Raw genomic sequence first — 23,781 nt, forward strand, 5'->3', positions numbered from 1 at the left:
ATTGGAACACAAATTGTGTTCAGCGGATGCAACAGGTGAAGGTGACTTTTGGGCATGATGGTTGAGTGTAGAAAATAACACACAAATCCATGTGCAACCTGAAAATATTGTAGCATACACAAATATACACAAATATCTGTTTGTTGTTGTTCGCAAATATCGGTTCAACTGATCCGTGCTGTTTCGAACTGGACTTCAGATACAGAGAGGTGTGAAGCCGAAAAACAGTTGGAGCCTCTTTGATTAGAGTCACACAAAATAATACAAAGCCAACTAAGGAGAGAGACATAATTGAAAAAGGCAACAAGGCAACACTGAAAAAATAAAGCAAAGCCGAGCAACTGAGCATACCACTGGAGAACCCACAACTATTAAATATCCAGAAAGTAGACATCAAAGAAGACAAAAACAACATCTTGAAAAAAAAACAAAAAACATTTAAGTAGCCAGACAGCCAATCAGTAGTGGTGCTTGGTTTCCAACACAAAGAGATGGTGAGGCAAGAAGGGCAAAACGTGAAAAGTCAATATCACAATTTGCAGTATGGCCAACCCCTAGTGGGCACATGCAAATCCTGCAAAGAAACATAATTCCTTAAAGCATGTTCTCTTTTCTTGAAAAATATATTCACGCTCATAAATGGAAAGAGGGTGGACAATTGTGCCCGAGTAAACGCCACCCTTAAGGTTTGTTATTTTGCTCCAAAATTTTGGATTAAGGTAATTATAACCAGAATATGAGAATAATTGTTGATTGTTCTATTTAGTATTCATTCATTCATTTTCTACCGCTTATCCTCACAAGGGTCGCGGGGGTGCTGGAGCCTATCCCAGCTGTTTTCGGGCGAGAGGCGGGGTACACCCTGGACTGGTGGCCAGCCAATCACAGGGCGCATATAGACAAACAACCATTCACACTCACATTCATACCTATGGACAATTTGGAGTCGCCAATGAACCTAGCATGTTTTTGGAATGTGGAAGAAACCGGAGTACCCGAAGAAAACCCACCCATGTACGGGGAGAACATACAAACTCCACACAGAGTTGGCCGAGGGTGGAATTGAACTTTCGTCTCCTAGCTGCGAGGTCTGCGTGCTAACCACTCATCTGCCGTGCCGCCTCTATTTAGTATATATTGTTAAATTGTTCACAAATGTTCTTGACAATGTATAAATATGTTTTTACTTGGTATCAGATTATACTGTTTTTACTTGGTATCAGATTATACTGTATCAATATAAAAACCCAAAAAACTAATTTGAGTAACCTCTGCGCAACCTGGATCGTGGTTTAAGTTTTAGTTTTGTTTTTCTTTCCCTAAATTACCTGTCGTGTTTTCATTCTCATTATAACCATGATAAAAAAAATCCAAGAAAAAAATATCACAAAATCATCCAATGATCTTGTAAATGTTCTAGTAAAAAGTATCAGTATCGGCAATACTGGCCCGGGTATTTACATGGTATCGGATTGATCCCAACATATGCAGTATCGCCCACCCTTTAGTGAAAGAGGGTTCCTTGCTGGGCTTGTAAAAAAAAACTGGCGGGCGGCCAAGCCACGGAACAAGTGCGCCTCCCTTTACTGCTGTTAAGTATTCATAGTTCGGGGTTTGGTCTGTTTTTAAAAAGCCAAGGCAGCTCTCAAGTTGATCAGTCTGCTCTGGAACTTCTGGTGAGAAAGTAGTGCTAATTGAAGGGGGAGTAGAGTGTAAATGTAAAGGTTTGCTCCCGCAGGGGACGTTTTTTTTCTTGTTAATTAATGAACTTTTTGCTCCTGTCGTTTACATTAGATGGCAACACTCTTGGATAAATCTTAAAATCGGATTATCTGTTTGAGGCATTGTGTTCATTAGAGCACTTTTCCCCCCTCCTCCTCCTCCTCCTCCTCTCCTGTGCGCAGTTTGATCTTGACGTTCTAGCAGAAGACAAGACGTCTGAAGATGTTCGGGAGTTTTTGCCTCTTGGTGACATTTCTCTCGGGACTGTCCGGCTGCTTGGGCTCGTACGTGCCGTGCGAGCCGTGCGACGAAAAGGCGATGTCCATGTGTCCTCCGATCCCGAGCGGCTGCCAGCTGGTCAAGGAGCCGGGCTGCGGCTGCTGCCTCACATGCGCGCTGTCCGAGGGCCAAGCGTGCGGTGTGTACACGGGGACGTGCGCACAGGGCCTCCGCTGCCTGCCCAGGAGCGGGGAGGAGAAGCCCCTGCACGCCCTCCTCCACGGCAGGGGAGTGTGCACCAACGAGAAGGGCTACAAACCAGCGCACCCGCCAATTGGTAAGACTGGCACATTCATGTTCCGGCGCGCACACCGCGGGGTCTGATATAAAGCTGTTTAATCAATTAATTAACCCACGTTATTGATTATTCCCCCCGCCCCCACTATTTGATCCTGCATCCAGATGGTGCTGCAATCTAAAAAAGTTGCTCCCTGACGGACCGTTTGTTTGACAGATGGCAGCCTATGAGGTGTCATCTGATTTAATTTAGCGCCTTGGAGCTTCTTATGTCTTCTCTGGTGCAGGTTGCACGCATGGATACTGTATAACGCGCGTTGTTGCATGATGGTACTTTATGAATGTGTCCACAAAGAGTTCTGAACAGCAAAACACTCCACTTCTGCTTTATTGCTGCTTGTTAATCTGCTGTGAGCCGCTAGACGCCTCACTCGTGGGATGGTCCCCGCTGAGATGAGCCTCCTCTGCGGGGAACTGGCTGTCAGAGGCTGCAAAACGATCCGAGACTCAGCTATACTTCATTGTAATATTGTACCTACTAGTATGTTCTATCCTGACACCCAATGTCTGTCACGTTTTCCTTAGATTCTGATGTTCTTCATCAGAGGACACCAACCACTGGTTTGGGTCTGTTCGGTACTGGTTCGCGTAAATGTTTTAACATCATTTTGTAAATAACTACATTGAAACAAAAAATACAGATACATATTTGAAACAAAAACCTTACTACAACAGTAATTTAATGCCACGCATGTCAGCCAAACCAAACCATTTGTGGTAGTTGTCAGCAGGAAGAAATTGGTTGTTTTGTCTTTTCGGATTAAAATGAAGAGAACTGCCTATAATGTATCGCAGTGGTATTAAAGGGGAACTGCACTTTTTTTGGAATTTTGCCCATCATTCACAATCCTTATGTGAAACATGAACACAGTGTTATATGAGCTAGCTAGCAATGGGCGCCATGGGAAATACCTATTTTGACACTAAAGCCCCAAACTAAAAAAAAAACTAAAAAAAGCTCATCGCTAGCCTCAGCGTCATTCACAGACGGACGAGGGGATACCTAGCTTTCCATTTTGACTCAACAAGATGCTTATTTGCCGTCAGCATTTCTTTACCTGAGGACTGGAGCACACATCTTGTGCTGGAAGACACAGCCATCCCAAGGAGAGCGGACATCGTAAGTGTTGTCGCTGCCGTTGTTGTTGACAGAACTAGCATAAGTATGTGTATCAATGCACCTGAAAATAAGTTTCGGTAGTGTTTTAAATCATCAAAATACGGCAAGATACTGGAACTATTACATGTTATCATCAGTGTACATGTTAATGCATGATCACCGCATGTATATAAAATGATGGAACGTTGTTAGATGTTATTGTTTTGAGGGATTCAGCGTCAAAATAGGTGTATCCCAATGACTCGTTTTCTCGTGTTATACTGAACAGAAAAGGGGGGAAAAATATGTGTTCATGTTTCACATAAGGATTGTGAATGATGGGCAAAATTCCCCAAAAAGTGCAGTTCCCCTTTAAAGTCGTTGCCATTCCTGTTCATGGAAGGCAAAACATGTGAGCCTGTCACATACCCATATGAAAACATGCTATCATCTTATCACTTGGAAAACAAACGCCAGACTCATACCACTTGAGAGTCTGAATTCATTCTGCGGCTTTTACATTGATTAAACATTATTAAATTGACTTGACTAGTTGATGCAGCACAAGCTGGTTCGGTATTGGCTCAAAAAGGTTTTAGACCACTATGCTACATGAGTCCAGTAACTTGCCTTGGTGTTGACATGAAAGCTATTGAAAGTCATAGACGAAAGAAAATGAATCCTTTTCATCACACATTTCAGTTGTGTCTAAGTGCATTTAAAAGGCAGGCTTTGCCTTACAGAGTCAGATTACCCCTAAATCTGTATACACGAGGGAGACACACAGGGAAACAAGACCGGGAGTCAGACAAAGGCAGAAAAGCTCTGAGCTCTGGGTTTAAATCATGTTAAGGCATTTCTGAGAGATGTAACTGGTCTGTCATTCCTCCTTGTGGATGAATAGTTGGTTGACACATGTATTGTGGCTACAAGGCTCATTCTAGACTATAATTTGTCTCATTGAGAATCTGGTGTATACAGTACACCATGCGTGCAAGTTGCATTTATTTTGTGTGTTTTGAAATGTTTTTTCTTTCTTTTGCATTTTTGAATTGACTGTAACTCTACAGGCAAGTTGTCAGACTTTCCCTTTGAAGTATGAAGCCAGTGAAACAGTCTCCACAGCATACAAATGATGCTTATCAACTGCTATTACATTTCAGTGACATACATACGAAACACAATCACAAACACTACACAGAGAACATGACTTTTTGTTGGCTCACAAATCACTGCAGGTTTTCTGGCACTCCGTTTATTGCGTGGGCACTCCGTCGCAACGCAGTGATTCAGCACAATGCCTCTGGCCTTCTCTGTCCTCTAAAAAGCCTTCTGTTAAATAGCTCCATGGATGGGAACTGGCGAGGCAAGCCTCTAGTTTCTTGCGGTGTGGGGTTGCAGCTGTGTGTATGCTATACAAGCTGAGCAAGGTAAACACAGGGAAGGGGAGCTCAAGTGTGCACAACACTCAGGAGACCATGACAGCAGCAGACTTCTAAATGGTGGGCCCAAACAATGGGAGTGGGGAAATGTTGCTGTCCAAAATTTGTAAGTAATGAATCCTAGCTGACACTCTGCATCTGGGCTCATGTCCCAGCAGAGCATTAATTAATGTTTTGTTGCACTGTGGCCTAAAGTTCTGTCTGATTTATAAGTCATGAGACATGCTCAAACTTAGTTAGGCCTATTGGAGTGATACAGCGCTTGCAAAGCATGCCAAAAACTATGATTTCATGGCAGCAGGCCCCTTATCCTTCAAGCTTCTGAGAGGACTTTTAGTTCCAACAGATTGGACTTTGCCAAGAAACAAAAGATGATTCGGCAGTGGTTCCAAATCCAGGAGACTTAACCCACATATAAACGGAAATTCATTGAAACCTTGTGTCTTTACCGACAAGTAAACATACTTAATGTTTTAACAACCATAAAGGATAGATCTCCATTAGAACCCCCTCTGAGGTCAAACAATCAGTATTTTGATCAGTATTTTTTATGATAAATGATGCCTCTAAAGTAGGATGGGCAGTATTTTTTATATACTGGTATAGATTCTTCCAATGATGAGAAAACAACAATCAGAGTTGGTGATTGTGCACCGCAGCGGATACATAAGATGAATGAAATGCTGTCATTGTGAGCAGAAGGAACGTTTGTCGGGAAGTATTTACTTGGCGGACAATGTATGCAGAGGCTGACATCTCATTAGTAAAGTTAGCCACTTTATTCCCAATAAATAAATGTGCTTTATAATTTCAGTGTATTTCATTATATGGCTGAAGGTTTGTAGCTTTTTATACGAGACTTGAATATACATTTTATATCGTTTTATGTCATCATATCGTGATACCTCCCAGAAATATTGTGATATATGTTAAGGTTCATATCACCCAACCACACTCCATCTTCTTCTTAACATGAGTGTACGACAGATTATTTCATTTTGACATTGTTTTAGGTGGGGTTTTTTTTTACCTTGATATGTTTTTCGATCCTGTCCTGGTCCTGAATCCAGGTCCTGCAGTTTGTCGGCCTTCGCTAGATGCCTGCAGATGACAGTCAAAAACTCCATCTATCGCATTACTCCATGGCCATTATGACTGGTTGTGCAAATCATTGTCGATTTAATAACTATAGTTAAACATTAACAACAGTAAACTGTGGTGTTGTAACTGATTATTATTGAAGGTGTTTTTCACAATATTTTAAATGGTTTCAAAACATGCATGAAACCATGTGTTCTGCATTGAAGTTGTTCTTTTCTTATATTTTGCCCAACAGTGTTAAACTGATGCACACACCAATGTACTAAACGTAGCACAGCACAGCCAACTGTAATGCAATCACGTCTCTACAGTTACATTTGGGGGTGCACACATGCACTTGTACAGCATGTGTGTGGGTGAAGGAGGGGGGCATTGGGCGGATGATGAGCAGCATAAAAACGTGCACATGAAAAAATTCAAATAAAGATGTGTCATTTAATTAATGAGATCACTCCTCTCTATGTGATAGAAAGCAGAAGAGAAATGTAATCATATTGAGACAGAATTGACAAAAATAAACGATTGACCTGTTCTATATAAACAGTGTCCTTAAATTACTTATTCTGGCATTACATCAAGAAAATGCAATTAAATGAATGTGTGTGTGCTTTATGTTGACGATAGCCACCACTGGGGCACAGGGAGGGAGTGGAGATTGGTTTGGGTTAGGGTTACTGTAACTGCTGCCTGACAGCTTCATGATGGACATGCAATGTGACTGTCCATCTGTCTTACCTTGAGCCACCAAGAAATGTGCAGTGAAAGCTTAGCATACTGCTCCGGGTTATTATAGGTTACTCGGAAAGTCATTGGGTTCATATTCAAGTGCATGAAGACTATAAGAAAAAAAGTCTGTAAGTCATGGAAAATGTCATGCCAGAAAACATATACATAAGCTCTGACTTTGATATTGTGTTACATTGTCATCAAAGGGACACACTACACCACCAAAGCTGATGCGCATGAGTGCTTAGTAAACCCATACAGCGGTGTTTGCTCGACTCAAAATCCCGCATTTGCGTAGGAATTGTTGATTTCAGTGATGCAAGAAAAACATGAGATTGCTAAACAATCCAGTGTTTATTGCTTAGCAGTTTTTCCATATGTTCACATTTAAAGGTCTGTACAAGACGTTAATCTGTTCCAAATGGTCAGACGAACACCAAAACATACAAAAAATAATAATTTTACCCAAATGAAATTAATCCACTGCAACACCAAAAAGTATTCACACAAAATACATTTTATAGAGAATAATTGTAGTTTTACATGCATCTGTAATGTGTTGATGTTTCCCCTTGCAATCTGAACTTTACATTATAAACACTGTAAGAGATGCTACCACAGTACTTTGTTACAAGTTATTGCTTGAATTCAATAGTGTTATTGTTATTTATCAAAGTTCTGGCATTAAAAATAAATAAAACCACAGTATTAAATCGCACCGATACCTGTAACACTCTGAAATATGCAGTGAGCATGGCACAGTGCTTGACTGATGCAAACTTGTTCAATCTTTCTGTGTGCGTTTATGAACACATACGCCACCCACACACTCCTGATAAAGATGATTAAATGAATCGCTGGCTGGAATCTGTCTATATATAACACAAAGGGTCACCTATGTGTGGATGCTTTGTGCACTGGACTAGTTTGTTAACCACACCACATGGCATACGATAACTGACATTTTTGTGACAATGATCTTTGCTGAAAACCAAGTCCTAAAAAAAACAGGACTTCCCAGAATTTTAGATCTCTACATGGGGAAAAACAGAATGACCTATTTCATTTCTGATAAATCTATGACATTTTCTATTGTAAAACTGTCTTTTATGATTTTATAAAGCATCACTTTCTATGTGCATGCATTGCTAGTTATTTGCAAACAATATTAACACATTATTTTCACAATCTTACATGCACGAGTTACAAATTTAAAGAATATTTTATTTGTAGACATCACAAGGGGAGATAATTACACCTTAAATGCCACACCTGCATATTAACACGGAAAAATTACAGATAAAAAAACACACAAAAGTCTCTAAACTGCGGTGTGCTGTTTATGCGCTACCTCGTGATATCACATAGCTATGTTGCAGCCAGTAATTGTCTTGTGGTGACAGCTAACCAAAAAAGAGGTTTTGTCCGTCAATGTAGCTCATTAAAAACCCAAACATAGATGTGGGAAGAGACCTCAAACCAAAATTTGGAGCATTGAGCAGAACAGCAATTCACATTCCTCTGATAAAATCCTTTGGTCATGGATAAATACAACATGTAGTGAAGGTTGAAAGGTTTATTCCATCAAGCTATTTTCCTTCTTGAAATATCCTCCATCCTCCCATATGCTCTGTTTGACATTTTGTAATCATCGGATTGTTTCCTGGTTTCCTGAATGTGTGGCATAAATAGCGACGATTCTGTGTGAACAATGCGATATGACGGTATTTCCTGCAAACTGTGACGTTGACTTCAGTAAACAGGAACTCACACTAAGAGGATATACCGATTAACACATTTATTTCAGTTGAATAACATAACATTAGATAAGACACAATTTAGTTGAAATAAAGCCATTTCAATTAGTCACTGCTGAGATGTGCGCCAGGCTTTGTGCACAGCAGGTTTTGTGGAGAGGAGGGTGTAACCTATTGGCTGCTTGGAACAAAACCACGACTACATAATTAAAATGTTATGTCACTCTTTTATTTTACCCCAGTGCTGCAAAAAAAGGAAAAAAAATGTCAACATTCTTTTCCAGCTGCTATAGCAATGTTTATGTGGTCATCAGAACCTCAATTCCACTATGCACCTTCTGTGCCACCCGAGAAACTGCAGGGCTATCAGGCCTTGGCTTAAAATATTAAATAGGCAGACTGAGGGTGAAGGATGGTTTTCTAGCGTCACGCTTTATATGACACAGGCCCTCCGGCTCATTTATCCCTATAATTATCTTGTCCTACCTCTGTTGAGATTAAACAGCAGTCTATTCACTGCTCTCTTGCATCTTGAAAAGATGTAATTTCAGATGCTGATCTGAGACTGGCTTTATCAAAGGCCGGACATAGCATGGTGGAACTCAGGGAATTGCAATGAAAGGTGTGAGACTCTATTGTTATTTGGTCACCTAAGTTGTATTTCATAGCACCGATGATCCAATAAAGATCATCATCCAAAACGAGTGGTTTATCAGGGATGCTTTGCTTGGGTTATTTATGGAGCATAATTATGTGCAGATGTTAATTTTTAAACAGAGACCTATCCGGTGCACCCTCTTTGGCTTCTCCTGTCCGAGTTGAAATCGTGAACTCAAGTGGAGGGGAGATGGCAGCACAGCTTTGGGCTCAAGTGAATGGTAGCCCAGCACATGACTTGGCTCACTTGGCATCTGTCCAGTGCTTGGCTGTGTTTTAGGGGTTAAAATATGGACCCTCTAAGCCTCCTTTAAAAGCTGGTTACCTGAAGCATGGAGGAATTGGTCATCAAAAGATTGGTTATCAAAAGATTTCACAAAAGTCAAACAATTCTCAACATAAAGTCAAAGGGTGCTGTATGGGGTTGTAACATATGACTACATGTCTATATATCAGAAATGTGTTGTTTCGATTAATTTAATAATTGCTTAGGTTCTAGATGGACCAAATTAGTTTTGTTCACGGCATTGGCTGTTAGCTGGGTGTCCAGCCCTCAACCTGGAGAAGTAGATTGCATTTTGTCATAAAATATCCTACATGCAGATTTTAAAAACCAACCAACATTATATTAATCTTTGTTTTGCGCTGTCTTTGCTCATTGGCATACTAACAGAGATTGGATGTTCACTGAGGGGAGGGGGCGAAGGGTGAAGACACACGCAGATGATGCCATGGAGGGGAGAGATGATTGGAGCTGTCATGTGTCAGTTTTCACTTGGAAAATTTGTATTTGGGGGACAATCCATTTATTTAATTGCCCTGGCGTAGAGCCGTTCCTGATCATTATTCTTAGCGTGATTTGAAAAGATAAAGTCACGCAAGGAGGATGAGGAGGAGATCCTGATAATATAGCATCAAAGGTACTCCTATTTGATGGCCACAGAGCAGGTGCCGGTGGATCACAAGCACGATGCCCGGATTAGCCTGCTACTGTGTTTAATGTGACTGTCAAGAACAGAGGCGTTCTACATGGTGATGCGTGGCCTCTGATGCACAATGCAGTGGGACCTGCCGGCAATGGCATGCCGTAGGCCCCGCACAGAGCAGGTGCGCCGCACCTAGTCTACGAAAATAGAGCCCTTTGTGGTTTGGTATATGTCCACCAACATATCAGAAAAAAGGCAAAGAAGTCCCTCACTGCTTTCCAAAGACAGAGCTGTGGTCTATGAATATCTAAAACACAAAAGATAATAGTTCTGCTTTCATAGACGATTAAAGGGGACCTATTATGCTTTTTCCACGTTTTAAAGCTATAAATGTAGTTAGAATGTTGTATTCTCATGTTAAACGATGCCAAAGTTTGAGAAAATGTGGTTTGCGCATTTCGAAGTGAGCCCTTAAAGAAATTTGGAATGGCTAAAAATGCAGGGTTTGAAAAGGCGTGGTAAAAATGTTCCTTTGTGACATCACAGAGGGGTGGACTTGTTTTATCGTTCATAGTTGGGAAGCACTTTGAGCGTGTGACCAATCACAGCGGAGTGTGCATGCCCAGAGGCGGGCCGTGGGTGGAATAAATTAACAGACTGTTAATTTATTGTTAACAGACTGCTTTGGCAGGAAGCACAAATCAAAGGAAATACATCTGCAAAATCTAAAAAGTTTTGTGTGCGGGTTATTGTGTGTAGCGCCTTTACAGGAGACTACAACTCAATACAAAGGGTCGAAAAATGACCATAATAGGTCCCCTTTAAGGAATTTTTTAAATATTCACATTTCAGATGCTGAAATCAGAAGCTATTTATATGTTTAAATCAAAAACCATAACCACTTGTGTCATATATACAGTACTGCCAAAGTGTTCAAACTGAACAATGCAATCAAAAGCTTTAATTTGATGTCTGATCGCACAACCAAATACAGTCAAACCTTGGTCGTCAGAAATTGTGTGGAGTAGAGGCAGCATTTGAACATGAAGTAAATCAAAAATAATGTGCAGAAGGGCAATGAACATCTGGGAAATAAAATCATGGAGTCTTAATGAATTATGACATATACTTTCACATGCCCCATCAGTACCAGAATTCTTGTTCCATCCATCCTTCCATCCATTTTCCTCCGCTTATCCGGGTCCGGGTCGCGGGGGCAGCAGTCTTAGAAGGGAAGCCCAGACTTCCCGGTCCCCGGCCACCTCCTCCAGCTCCACCGGGAGGACACCAAGGCGTTCCCAGGCCAGCTGTGAGACATAGTCCCTCCAGCGTGTCCTAGGTCTGCCCCGGGGCCTTTTCCCGGCTGGGCATGCCCGAAACACCTCGCCAGGGAGGCGTCCGGGAGGCATCCGGACTAGATGCCCGAGCCACCTCAACTGACTCCTCTCGATGTGAAGGAGAAGTGGCTCTACTCTGAGCCCCTCCCGGATGGCTGAGCTCCTCACCCTATCTCTTAGGGTGAGTCCAGCTACCCTACGGAGGAAACTCATTTCAGCCGCCTGTATCCGCGATCTCATTCTTTCGGTCATGACCCAAAGCTCATGACCATAGGTGAGGGTGGGAACATAGATCGACCGGTAAATTGAGAGCTTTGCCCTCCGGCTCAGCTCTTTTTTCACCACGACGGTCCTGTACAGCGACCACATTACTGCCGAGGCTGCACCGATCCGTCTGTCGACTTCACGCTCTCACTTTCCCTCACTCGTGAACAAGACCCCGAGATACTTAAACTCCTCCACCTGGGGCAGGACCTCATTCCCAACCCGGAGGGAGCACTCCACCCTTTTTCCGACTGAGAACCATGGCCTCTGATTTGGAGGTACTGAGTCTCATCCCAGAAGCTTCACACTCAGATGCAAACCGTCCCAGTAAACGCTGAAGGTCGCAGCCCGAAGAAGCCATAAGAACCACATCATCTGCAAATAGCAGAGATGAGATTCTAAGGCCCCCGAACTGGACTCCCTCAACACCTTGGCTGCGCCTAGAAATTCTGTCCATGAAAATTGTGAACAGAATCGGTGACAAAGGGCAGCCTTGGCGGAGGCCAACGTTTACCGGAAATAGGCTCGACTTACTACTGGCAATGCGAACCAGACTCCTGCCCCGTTTGTACAAGGACCGGATAGCACATAGTAGCGCGCCACCAATCCCGTACTCCCGTAAACCCCCCAAAGGACGCCGCGAGGGACACGGTCGAATGCCTTTTCCAGGTCCACAAAGCACATGTAGACTGGTTGGGCAAACTCCCATGCACCCTCAAGCACCCTCGTGAGGGTGTAGAGCTGGTCCAGTGTTCCACGACCAGGACGAAAACCGCATTGGACTTCCTGTATCAGAGGTTCGGCCAACGGTCGTACCCTTCTCTCCAGCACCCTGGAATAGACTTTCCCAGGGAGGCTGAGGAGTGTGATCCCCCTGTAGTTGGAACACACCCTCCGGTCACCCTTCTTAAAAAGGGGGACCACCACCCCAGTCTGCCAATCCAAAGGTACTGTTCCCGACTTCCATGCAATGTTGAAGAGACGTGTCAGCCAAGACAGTCCCTCAACATCCAGAGCCTTGAGGAATTCTGGGCGGAACTCGTCCACCCCCGGAGCTTTGCCACTGAGGAGCGTCTTAACGACCCCAGATACCTCAGCCACAGTGATGGCACTGTCCACGTATGTGTCCTCAGACTCTGCTTTCTCTATGGAAGGTATGTCAGTGGGATTGAGAAGGGCCTCAAAGTATTCCTTCCACCGTCCGACTACATCCCCAGTCGAGGTCAGCAGGCCCCCGTCTCCATTGTAAACAGTGTGGACTGGGCACTGCTTCCCTTTTCTGAGGCGCCGGATGGTTTTCCAGAACCTTTTCGAGGCCGACCGAAAGTTGTGCTCCATGGCCTCACCGAATTCCTCCCACACCCGAGTTTTTGCCTCGACAACCGCCAAAGCCGCAAACCGTTTGGCCTGACGGTACCTGTCAGCTGCTTCCGGAGTCCCATAAGCCATCAAGGCTCGATAGGACTCCTTCTTCAGCTTGACGGCAGCCCTGACCTCTGGTGTCCACCATCGGGTTCGGGGCCTGCCGCCGCGACTGGCACTGACTGCCTTGCGGCCGCAGCTCCATTCAGCTGCCTCAGCAATGGAGGCACGGAATATGGCCCATTCGGACTCAATATCCCGGTCCTCCCCCGGGATGCAGGTGAAGCTCTGCCAGAGGTTAGAGTTGAAGACTCGACAAACGGGAGACTCTGCCAGACGTTCCCAGCACACCCTCACTACTCGTTTGGGCCTACCAGGTCTGTCCAGCATCCTCCCCCGCCATCTAATCCAACTCACCACCAGGTGGTGATCAGTTGACAGCTCAGCCCCTCTTCACCCGTGTGTCCAGAACATGTGGACGCAGGTCTGATGATACGACTACAAAGTTGATCATAGACCTGCGGCCTAGGGTGTCCTGGTGCCAAGTGCACTTATGGACATCCCTATGTTCGAACATGGTGTTAGTTATGGACAAACTGTGGTTCGCACAAAAGTCCAATAACATCACACCGCACGGGTTCAGATCAGGGAGGCCGTTCCTCCCAATCACGCCCCTCCAGGTCACACTGTCATTGCCCACATGGACGTTGAAGTCTCCCAGTAGAACGACGGAGTCACCAGCTGGGGTGCTCTCCAGCACCCCTCTGATGGACTCCAAGAAGGCCGGGTACTCCGAACTGCCATTTGGTGCGTACGCACAAATGACAGTCAGGACCCTTTCCCCAGCCCGAAGGCGTAGGGAAGTGACCCTCTCGTTCACCAGGGCTGACTCCAACACAGAGGCACCAAGCCGGGGGGCTATTAATAAGCCCACACCAGCTCGCCGCCTCTCCCCTGCAGCAACTCCAGAGTAGAACAAGGTCCAGCCCCTCTCGAGGAGTTTGGTTCCGGAACCCAAACTGTGGGTCGAGGTGAGTCCGACTATGTCTAGTCGGAATGTCTCAACCTCTCGCACAAGTTCAGGTTCCTTCCCCACCTGCGAAGTGACATTCCATGTCCCAAGAACCAGATTTGGCCACCGAAGACCAGGTCGCCTACGCACCCGCCCTTGACCGCCACCCAACACACATTGCACCGGACCCTTATGCTTGCCCCCGTAGGTGGTGGGTCTACGAGGGGAGAATTCTTGTTATTATTGCCAATCTAATAGAGGTAGGCCATAGTGCAAAAACTGCAGACATCAGTAAACATCAATTTTCTAATGTCTATATTCAGTGGTTTAAATTAATTGGTCGGGCCCTAATCATTTTTTAAAAAACACCATTACCTGTATTTTACTATTGAAAATTTTGTCTTAACATCAGCATCAATCAGCCATGTTTTGGCAGTTTACTGGTTATCCTCTAATAGCTATAACTGGCGAATGAACCAAAGTTACACAAACTAGTCTGTTTGCTGCCTCAACAATAAGTTCCATCCTAGTGAACAAATAAAAATCAAGGAAGCAAATTTTGCAAATGGGGTATAGGTGGGTTCACAAACAATTTGTCTTCCCCTCACTGGAATCTGCAATAAAGGTAAAAGAAATGTTAAATGTTTTTTATCCATTTTATACATCATTAATAATTACTTAATTTTTTTTCCATGTAAAACTATAATTATGCTCTATAAAAAGTATTTTTTGTCAATATTTTGAGTGTCTTGAATGTATTCATTAGATTTACATTCTTGCCTCTGGGAAAAATTGCTTTGGTTTTCTTTGGTTTGGTTTTCTCTGAAACCGAGGTACCACTGTTTTTGGTAACATAACACAATGTGTCCCACAAGGATTAAACTGTACAGCAAAAAAAATTAAGTAAATAAAAGCAGTCAAGAACGGTATATACATTGGACTGCTTGTTTGACATATTTATATTTCGCAAATAATAGCTCTGTTGTCTGGGAGGGAGACACAAGGGCACATCTAAACACAAACCCAAGGCCTGCCAAGTCATGAGTTATGAGATTAATTTCAAAGAGATGGCTGTACAGAAGCCAAAGACCCAATTCCGGTAATCACCTTGTCCCCCTCCCTTGCTCGAGACTCCAGACACCCAAGCTGTGTCAGGCTCTTTGAACATCAGAACCTCATAGTTTGTGTCCCTGCTGCTTTTCTCCAGAAATAGTCGTCAAAGTTAGCAACTTGTTAATACATAGTTTGCAAACATTTTGTCTCACTTCCACGCCCCTGTACGCGTATGGATCTTGATTTGTATTTCAACAGCAGTTGGCCCACTGTCTGTAGCCAACATTCCTCTCTGGTTCAACGCGTCTGGCCCTTTGCACCACAGCGGGTTTCCTTGTCAGATAAATATAACCAGGGTCGTCCACTGGCATCATAGCTTCAGCCAAGGCCCTACAATAACTCAGTACTTGTGGTACAACTAAGCTGGGGGGCTGGTGGAGATGGTGGACAGAGGGTTTCTTTTTGTGGCCTCAAAGCACCTCTGGTGGGGGTCTTAGCTTAGCGGGGCTGAGCCCTAAATATAGGAGGGGGTGTATAAGGAGATGGGTGTTCAAGATAAGGGAACCCCAACCTGTGGCATGTCCTCCAATCTTAAATATTGTTAAATTCATTAATTATTATGATCACTTGCACAATCAAAAGCAGTCCAATAATCAGACAAATACTGCAATATGCAATGTAAGATATAGAAAAAGTATAATTTTTATTTAAAAAATGTCTCTACAGTCTGACTGACTGTCCCTTGATTCCAAGTATGGTAACTTCATTTAGCAGAATATTTTTAGCAGAATATTTTTTAAATTCCTTAAAGAGGACCCTTTATGTTCATTTCTTGATCCTTTATATTGACTTGTGGACTCCTACAGAGCAGCGACACAAAATAACCCGTAAAGAAAACTTTCTACATCTTCCAGAATCTGCACCTATTCTAGCTGTGTATCGTGTCCAAAATGGATTTCCAAAATGATCTGTTTTAATTTATTTCACGGCCCGCCTCTTGTCACGGCCACACTCCGGTGTGATGTCATAGGGAGCTAGTTTTAGAAAAAGCTCTCTGAAACATCCCAAACGTCTTTCACGGCTCACTTCCAAATGCACAAAATTATCTGAAACTTTGGCATTGTTCAACATGAGAATACAACATTCTAACTACATTTATAGTTCAGGAAAATTTAAAGTGAATAATAGCTGTTTATATTCAACTAGAAAATGACTATTTGACAGCACATTTCACTGAGGACTATTTATTTGGGAAATTTTGTGTCAGCTGTAGTTTGTCAGCTGTTGATTGTGCTTGTGCCTCTCTGTAAATAAACAGGAGGCAGCAATTGGTAGCACAAACACAAATAAATGACACCTGCTTATGTGTTGGAATGGCAGCAAATGCTAGCTACTGTCACAGGTTGTATCAAATAAAAAGTAGACTGTCCAAAAAGTAGCCACTATTTGCATATGTTGGTATCGTCATGACATTGTCATGCATATGTTGACATCGTCATCGTCATTCGGTCCATACAAACATTTTTTGCATAACTGCATGCATGAACACAGGCCGGTTTCCGGTAGGCAAAAAAAACCCATTTAACATTTACAGTTAACATTTAAGGAAAAGTCTTGAACTTTAATGCAAAATTTTTATTTTTGTTCTTCTACGCTGCGATACCCAGATTAAGCCTTTGTTTCACGCTATTTGCAGTGGAGTAATGCATGACGTTTTTGTCAACTCGGTTTCTCAACATGAGCTCCATTACTTTGGATGCACAGTTTCCATTTTCAACGAACAATCTTGTCGAAATGTGGTTTATGTACGTATGGACCAAAGTAAAGAATGAAAAGGATTTGCATCGTTCCATTTGATATTTTTGTCATCAATTCTAAGGTTGTCTGTTAAAATGAGTATGACATAATGTAAAGATAAAATAAGAACATGAATTGGGCAGCTTTTGTGACTAATTTTGTGATGTAATTCAAATTATTCTGTGAAGCACTTTGGTCCACTGTGGTTGTTTTTTAAGAGCTTTAAAAATAAAGTTGAATTAGTTTGGAAATGCTGTCTGCTTGATAGAATGAAAAATAAAATGTTCTATTTCTATATTCTGCTACTGTATTTCTACCAGCTCAGATATCACATAAAGCTTATACAATACATTATACACATTTGTAGAGGACAATATAATATATAGAGTCATGGCCAGAAATTTTAAGAGTGACTTTTGTGATCCCACAAAAATTCTGACAATATTAAGATTAGTGAGTTAAAATATGGGCATACCCTGGCACACCCATATAAGGAAGTCCACTGACACTACAGGGAACCAGGGACTATTAAAATGGCCCTTGCACCCTTTCATTTTTCAGTTTTCGGACACCTCTGCCCTAAACTGAAAATGCAAAACTGGAAATGGAACTTCTATAGCTGTAATTTTTACAATAGTGTGTTATAATGGTGATCAAATGTATGGTATTTTCTTGATTGATTAATTAATCATGGATTTTGGGGGGGAGGGACAAGGACACAAAAACCTGACAGCAAAAGCATGGTTTTATTGAGTGGCTCTGACATAAACTGTAATTGCATCCTGTAAAATTATTTGCTGCCCACGTTATTATTGATGTGCTTTTGATGTGCTACACAGTTGATATTGACAAAGTACAGGAACTTTGGAAGTCCAATAACAATTGTTGCATTTTATGTCTGCTACCATCACACATGTTAATTAGCATGAGAAGCTAAGCAAGAACCTAGGCTATTGTTATAGTATAGTTAGTATTAATGAAGGACGTGCCATTCATCAACTGTATCTTTTGTGGGGGTTGCAGTTCGTGAGTCTCGAGAACATGAGGACACCATGGCCACAGAGATTACAGAGGAGCTGCAGCCAGCTAAAGTTCCACTCCTTACCAAAGACATTGTCAACAGTAAAAAAGTCCATGCAATGCGTAAGGAGCTTAAGAGGAAACTGGGAAAGCAACGCTCCATGGGCTCCCAGATGGACTACTCTCCTCTGCCCATTGACAAACACGAACCTGAATTTGTGAGTATCGGATATTGGTGAAAGATACTGACTTTGTATCATCTTAAACTGTTATTTCACTTTACTTTGGAAACCACTAGTAATAAAGTATTCTACTGCAAAGCGTCCTTGAATAGAAGCTTTTGTACATTGTCTCACCTCAAAGGGACCCTGCAGGAGAAAGCTTGATGGGATAATTCAAGGAATGAAGGACACTTCTCGAGTAATGCCGCTGTCTTTGTATCTTCCCAACTGTGACAGAAAAGGTTTCTTCAAACGCAAGCAGGTAAGTTTGTATCACATTTTCCATTTTCTGTATGGTTATTTTACAATTGGTCAAGTTCCTCAAAACATGCATCCATACTGGGCTGCTATTAACATTATTGAATTTTAACATGATTTTACATTAGTTGTTGGTGTTTAGTTCCAGAATTTTCATGAAGTAGGATTAAATATGAAAAAACTTAATATTTTTGTAGTTCGAGCTTAGAAAACCTAAATATAGTTTTTAATATTATTAGAGCACTATAGAGATGAAATAACATCCCCATAGTGTTTCAAACAGAGTGTGGAAGAAGGACAAACTAAGAAGCTAAAAACTTACCAGTTCCACACAGAATGAGAGAATTTGTTTTCATTTAATCATGTCAGACATGCCATGGTTGACTATATGCAGTGTGAAGGTAATGTCATGTTCATCTCATCAATTTAACATTTTTTATTTGTTTTAACTCACAATAGGCCATAGTCAACTCTGAAGACGGTGATAATGTATTCATTAATTAGATTTTGCAAAAGTGCAATAGAGTGAAGGAGTGATGATTGAACCGCAATGTAGCAAGGGATAACTGTAAAAAAAAAAGGAATCAAACAATTTTTGAATCTGATTGGTTCTAAATTTAGCAGCCATTTAGAAGTGTGAGAAGTTCATAATTCAGTAGGTCTTGTTGTTCACACCCTTGCCCCTTCCACAACACAAGAATACATCAAGGAAGCGATTTATTCTTTCTTCACCCGGATGGATTATTGTTGATGTGGACTTCCCATACATCCCGCCGTATTTGGCCACATGGATACCGTCTTCATGATTTGTAATTTTGCACTTCTTTCCTGAATTCAAAAGTGTTTGTCACCTTTTTATCAAATTGCTCCCACTTACATCTTTCTTTAGCCTCGTGGCGGGATTATGAAACAGGCACATTCAACCAATAATGCATGGACAGTGAGTCACCAATGTTTGTTTGGGCACTTGTTATCACAGAAACAAAAGGCAAAGAACAAGTTTGTTTAACATTCTCATTTGAGTTTGCCAAGTGTAGTGCCTTATGGGATACCGCAGTATTGTATAAACTAAGCAATGCAATATTTGATGTGGGGTGTGTGATCCAAAATAAATATGCAATACTAGCAATTCACCCAAAGGGTAAATACTATAGTTTGTTGCTCACAATACCAATACCAAGTGGAAAACCAAATCATACAAAAACACTAGTATAAATAAAATAGACTAGGGATGGTTTATTTAAATCTTGGGCAGTCCTAAATGAATGAACTGTGTTCAGTCAGCAGTTGCATTTTGCTTTTATCTCCCAAGCTAACTAACGTAATGCACGGCTAACTTATTGAGGGCATACAGATAGCCTTGTAGCCATTTGTATGCAAATCATCTGTCAGTTTCACTCAAACGCTTGTTTCCGATCCCACAGTGCAAGCCATCCCGTGGCCGCAAACGGGGTATCTGTTGGTGTGTGGACAAGTATGGCGTTCAACTTCCTGGGACAGATTACAGTGGCGGAGACATTCAGTGTAAAGACCTGGAGAGCAGCAATAACAACAATGAGTAAAAAAATGGGAAAAAATGGACCACAATCAACCCCAACCACCCAACCCTAACTTCGACATGACCCAGGGCCCACATTTCCTCTCTGAATCACATCTTTAATCTCGCTTCACTTCAAGGTTTATTCTTTTCAGGTTTTAAGATAGAAATTCAACATGAAAAGACCAGGATTGAGAAGAAAGACTGCAAATTTTTTGACCAAACACTCATCTCCAAATGAGGGGAAAGGTTATAAGCATGTCTTTCAACAGCAGCGCACATGAGACCCTGTGTGCCAGCTGGGTACTCACATACTCATAAAAATATATGCACATGATGGTAATATTTTTATAACTGGGGCTTTTTGTGAAGCAGATGTATTCATATACATTGATGTTGTAAAAACAAAGCAGAAATAATTGCATTCAGAACTATTCACAATTGAACTTTGAATTGGCTGAGCTTTTGTATTTGCATTTTCCTGAAACATAACTGAGACGGGGATGTGCTGCACCAATTTTTGGGTATGTGGTTCTGTCCGAGCACTTATAAACAGGGCAATCTTCTTCGACGTGTAACTTCACAAAATAAAGTGGGCTTGAATGCGTGTATGTTTACAGTGTGAATGTGTGTATTAGCCTGCTTTGGTGTATAATGGAGTGAGCCTATTTCAAAAAAAAGAATGTCATTTTTTTTCTCTCTTGTTTGATTTTTGTCACAAGTACTGCTTGTAGCGCTTGAGGTGGTATTGAGACTGTCCTTTTCTCTCGTGTAAAATATGTTTTTGGACGTGGAGCGTTTGGCAACAAAAGAGGAATCAGATCATTACAGATGGATTTATGTACGTGGCTCTTTGACAATGTAGCTAGCCTGATATGCCAACTGTGCCTATTTGTGCAGACACTGCCATGCAGGGTGACAGAGCCACGCGAGTGCTGACTTTACTGGTGAAATAAAGCAACACTTTTCACCTACACTTTTGACTTCGACCTTTTGAGTTGAGTTGAGTGCACAATCGAACTTGCAAGGTCAGGCCGGTTGCTTCACAGATTCAGTTGAACGAGGTGTCGTTTTGTACGGTTTTGTTTGAGCTGTTTTATTTGCCTTCAGTGAAGTACAGACAGCCTATATTTTTGAGCCAAGTTCCATTTGATCAAGTGGCTTCCACTCAGTACTTGGACTCCAGTGTAATCTTGGTGTGTTTTAACATAGACATTGAATTGTATTCTTTCCTATAGAAGCAAGGTTTGATGGCAATATAAATGTGCTTGTAAAACAGCTGGAATGGATTCAAATATGTTATTGTGAATGATATAGTGTGGTCAAACAAGCTGGAATACCTGACATCTACTCAGTTTCAACTTTAGGAGTGTTATCAAAACAAATAGGTTAATTTAAATAGAATTGCTTTTTGTCTTTGTAAAAGTCTCAGTGCCTTCCTATATGCAAATACAGTGGAACCTTGGTTGGTGTCATTAAATTTGACACAGTTTTGAAACATACCCTAACTAAATCAATTTTTCCCCATAAGAAATAATGCAAATCCAATTAATCTGTTTCAGACGCCCAAAAATGCAGAAAACAATTCAAAATGCATATAAACTTTTATCTTGATTGTTGAAAAATACAGTAATATGTTATACGGCAATATATATCATATTTTGCAACAAGTTATTTCTTGACTTCAAAACTGTTTGTCACCGTATTTGGCCTCATTGTGGGTTATTTTTGAGCCAGGTTCAAAAAGAAAAGCGAAAACTGTGTCAGCAAAGAAATACAAAGTCAACCGCTGATGATGTCATTGACAGCCAACAGAGCTGGGGGGAAAGTGATCTCCGGTTTCAGCTAACATGATGCTAACAGGGACATTTTATCATAAAAATGCTGTAAGTTACAAGTCATGCAAGTCATGTAACACAGCTCACAGCAATGGGGAAATGTACATAAACTGAGGTAAAATTTTTGATGTAAACCAAAAAATACGCCACTGGGGCATGCCCTAATGCGAGGTTCCACTGTACACCTAAATGTGATGCAACAATGACACAGGTCACATCTTTTTCATAGCCCCTCACAAGGACTGACACATCCTGTAGCGCCAATAAGGGTTAGTTCTTGGAATAATTGAAGTGGTTGGTGTCAAGGCTATTCTGAATGTGAACTGCAGTCTGTTGAACCTCCATATATGCTCACTGTTTCATAACCGATAAGCTAAGATTCCTGTAAGCTCGTTTTTTTTTTTTGTTTTTTTTTTAAATACCAATGTATATTATTGCCACACAAGGGACTCCAAAGTTTTTATTTTTTTATTTTAGGTAAAACAACAGTTCCCTCTGCTTCAACAAGGAAACAGCTGCAAATTCAAAAAGGCCTCCAGTTTTGATGACATTATCAAGGCACTGCCCCACCCCAGCACCCAATCCCTCTTTGCCACTTTCAAAAAAAAAGCAGCTTGCACTTATTTCAAGTACTCACTATTGATATTGATAAATGACAATGACCTAAGATGTAGTAACATGAAGTCAGTAGAAGAAAAAAAAAATCTCAATGTTGTTTAATGTTGTGCTTACCTTGTAAAGGTTACTTTAGGTGATATATTGTTGACAGGGGCTCTGCAGCCCATGCCTGGGACCTCCACTACAGAAACCTAGAACAGAGATAATACTTTCACAGAGATGAGCGTTGGTGGTGGGGCTGGTATTTTGAGAAGCAGTGACATGGGAAGAGTGACCACCTTGTACAGTGGAAATATTCTGGGTCTAGCCACTTCCCCTACATGGAGTCAGCGACTGCATATCATTATATACACTTAGTAGGACAGTTATCAGGAGTCAGTGAAATCTGTGGAATGACACACAGCAGCCAGGTTTGGCTCAAATGCATTTTGTTGACAAAGGATTAAGCGGCATAGAAAATGCCTGATGAATTTTGTTGATAAAATTCATGTTACTTGGTTGCCGGTATTTTCGCGACTTCCTGCGTGTCCACAACTGGTTTGTATGTGGTGAGTTCCTCAGGTTTCACTTGCAACTCCTTATTGGTTTTAACTCACATGTCATACTTTAGGAGTACAGTAATTACAGGCTTTTCTGAATACATAACACATTCTGGATGTAATGAAACAGTACAATTGGTTATCAATATTTGGTGTTCTCTGGCTTGTGAAAAAGATCCACAGGTGGCTGGAGGATGGGGGGGAATGGAAATGGTCAGTATTTGGACCGACATAAAACATATAGGAATAAAACAAAAATAATCAAATTATTAAAATGAATATCACTGTGTAATATTTATTCAACTTGTAATTTATATGTACTCTTTTAACCTTTGTCTTTTTTGTTATGACAAAGCATTTATTTAAATAAAGTTATGTATTCATTTCTTCATTCTGGTGAGACTTTTTTTTCCTTGTGTTGTATTTGTTGTAGAAATGAGTAGACTTAGTTTGTCTTAAAACGCACAGTTTAAAGTCGATTTATCTCTGCAGTAAGCAGTGACTAATCTCCTCGGCTCGAGCTGATAAACCTCTTAGACATGAGTCTGAGACATCAGGACTCGCCTACAGGATATCATACAGCATTCAGGATGTGACTTTATAAAGCCTTGCCCTGGGGGCAAGTCACCTGGTATTCAACACCATAGTCAAAAAATTGCACAGGAACAGGAAGTCATTTAACATGAGTTTGAAGTTCAAGGAGAACAAAAACATCTACTGGAACAGGCTGCCTATTGAAAAGATGGAGAAGAGGTGATTAGTAGTCATGGGGACCTCTTGAAAATATACATCTACTACAAACTAATTAGGCAAGGGTAAATACTAACTAGGGATCTTTTTGGATGAAATGTCTGAATTTCCCCATGATTTTTTAAAATTATATTGACTTTTTGTCAACTTTACAATTCATACAATTCAC

General features: G+C 41.5%; 1 protein-coding gene across 1 annotated transcript; it reads left to right on the plus strand.

The window, feature by feature from the left end:
- The first annotated feature begins 1,649 nt into the window (after positions 1-1,649).
- LOC131135786 (insulin-like growth factor-binding protein 5) lies at positions 1,650-23,253 on the plus strand. The gene is made up of 4 exons (XM_058082075.2): positions 1,650-2,278; positions 17,855-18,069; positions 18,215-18,334; positions 19,755-23,253. Exons 1-4 carry the CDS (start codon positions 1,945-1,947, stop codon positions 19,890-19,892), a joined length of 807 nt encoding a protein of 268 aa, XP_057938058.1. The 5' UTR covers positions 1,650-1,944; the 3' UTR covers positions 19,893-23,253.
- The last annotated feature ends 528 nt before the right edge of the window (positions 23,254-23,781 follow it).

The sequence above is a fragment of the Doryrhamphus excisus genome, linkage group LG12, assembly GCF_037039965.1.
Source record: "Doryrhamphus excisus strain RoL-2023G ecotype Guam linkage group LG12, RoL_Dexc_Guam_v1.1, whole genome shotgun sequence".
Taxonomy (NCBI): Eukaryota; Metazoa; Chordata; class Actinopteri; order Syngnathiformes; family Syngnathidae; genus Doryrhamphus; species Doryrhamphus excisus.

Bases quoted from the DNA above. Each gene is read 5' to 3' on its own strand.
- LOC131135786 (XM_058082075.2), top strand. From the start codon at position 1,945: ATGTTCGGGAGTTTTTGCCTCTTGGTGACATTTCTCTCGGGACTGTCC. The intron at 2,279-17,854 runs GTAAGACTGGCA...TGGGGGTTGCAG, and splicing joins ACCAGCGCACCCGCCAATTG to TTCGTGAGTCTCGAGAACAT. The intron at 18,070-18,214 runs GTGAGTATCGGA...CTCACCTCAAAG, and splicing joins ACAAACACGAACCTGAATTT to GGACCCTGCAGGAGAAAGCT.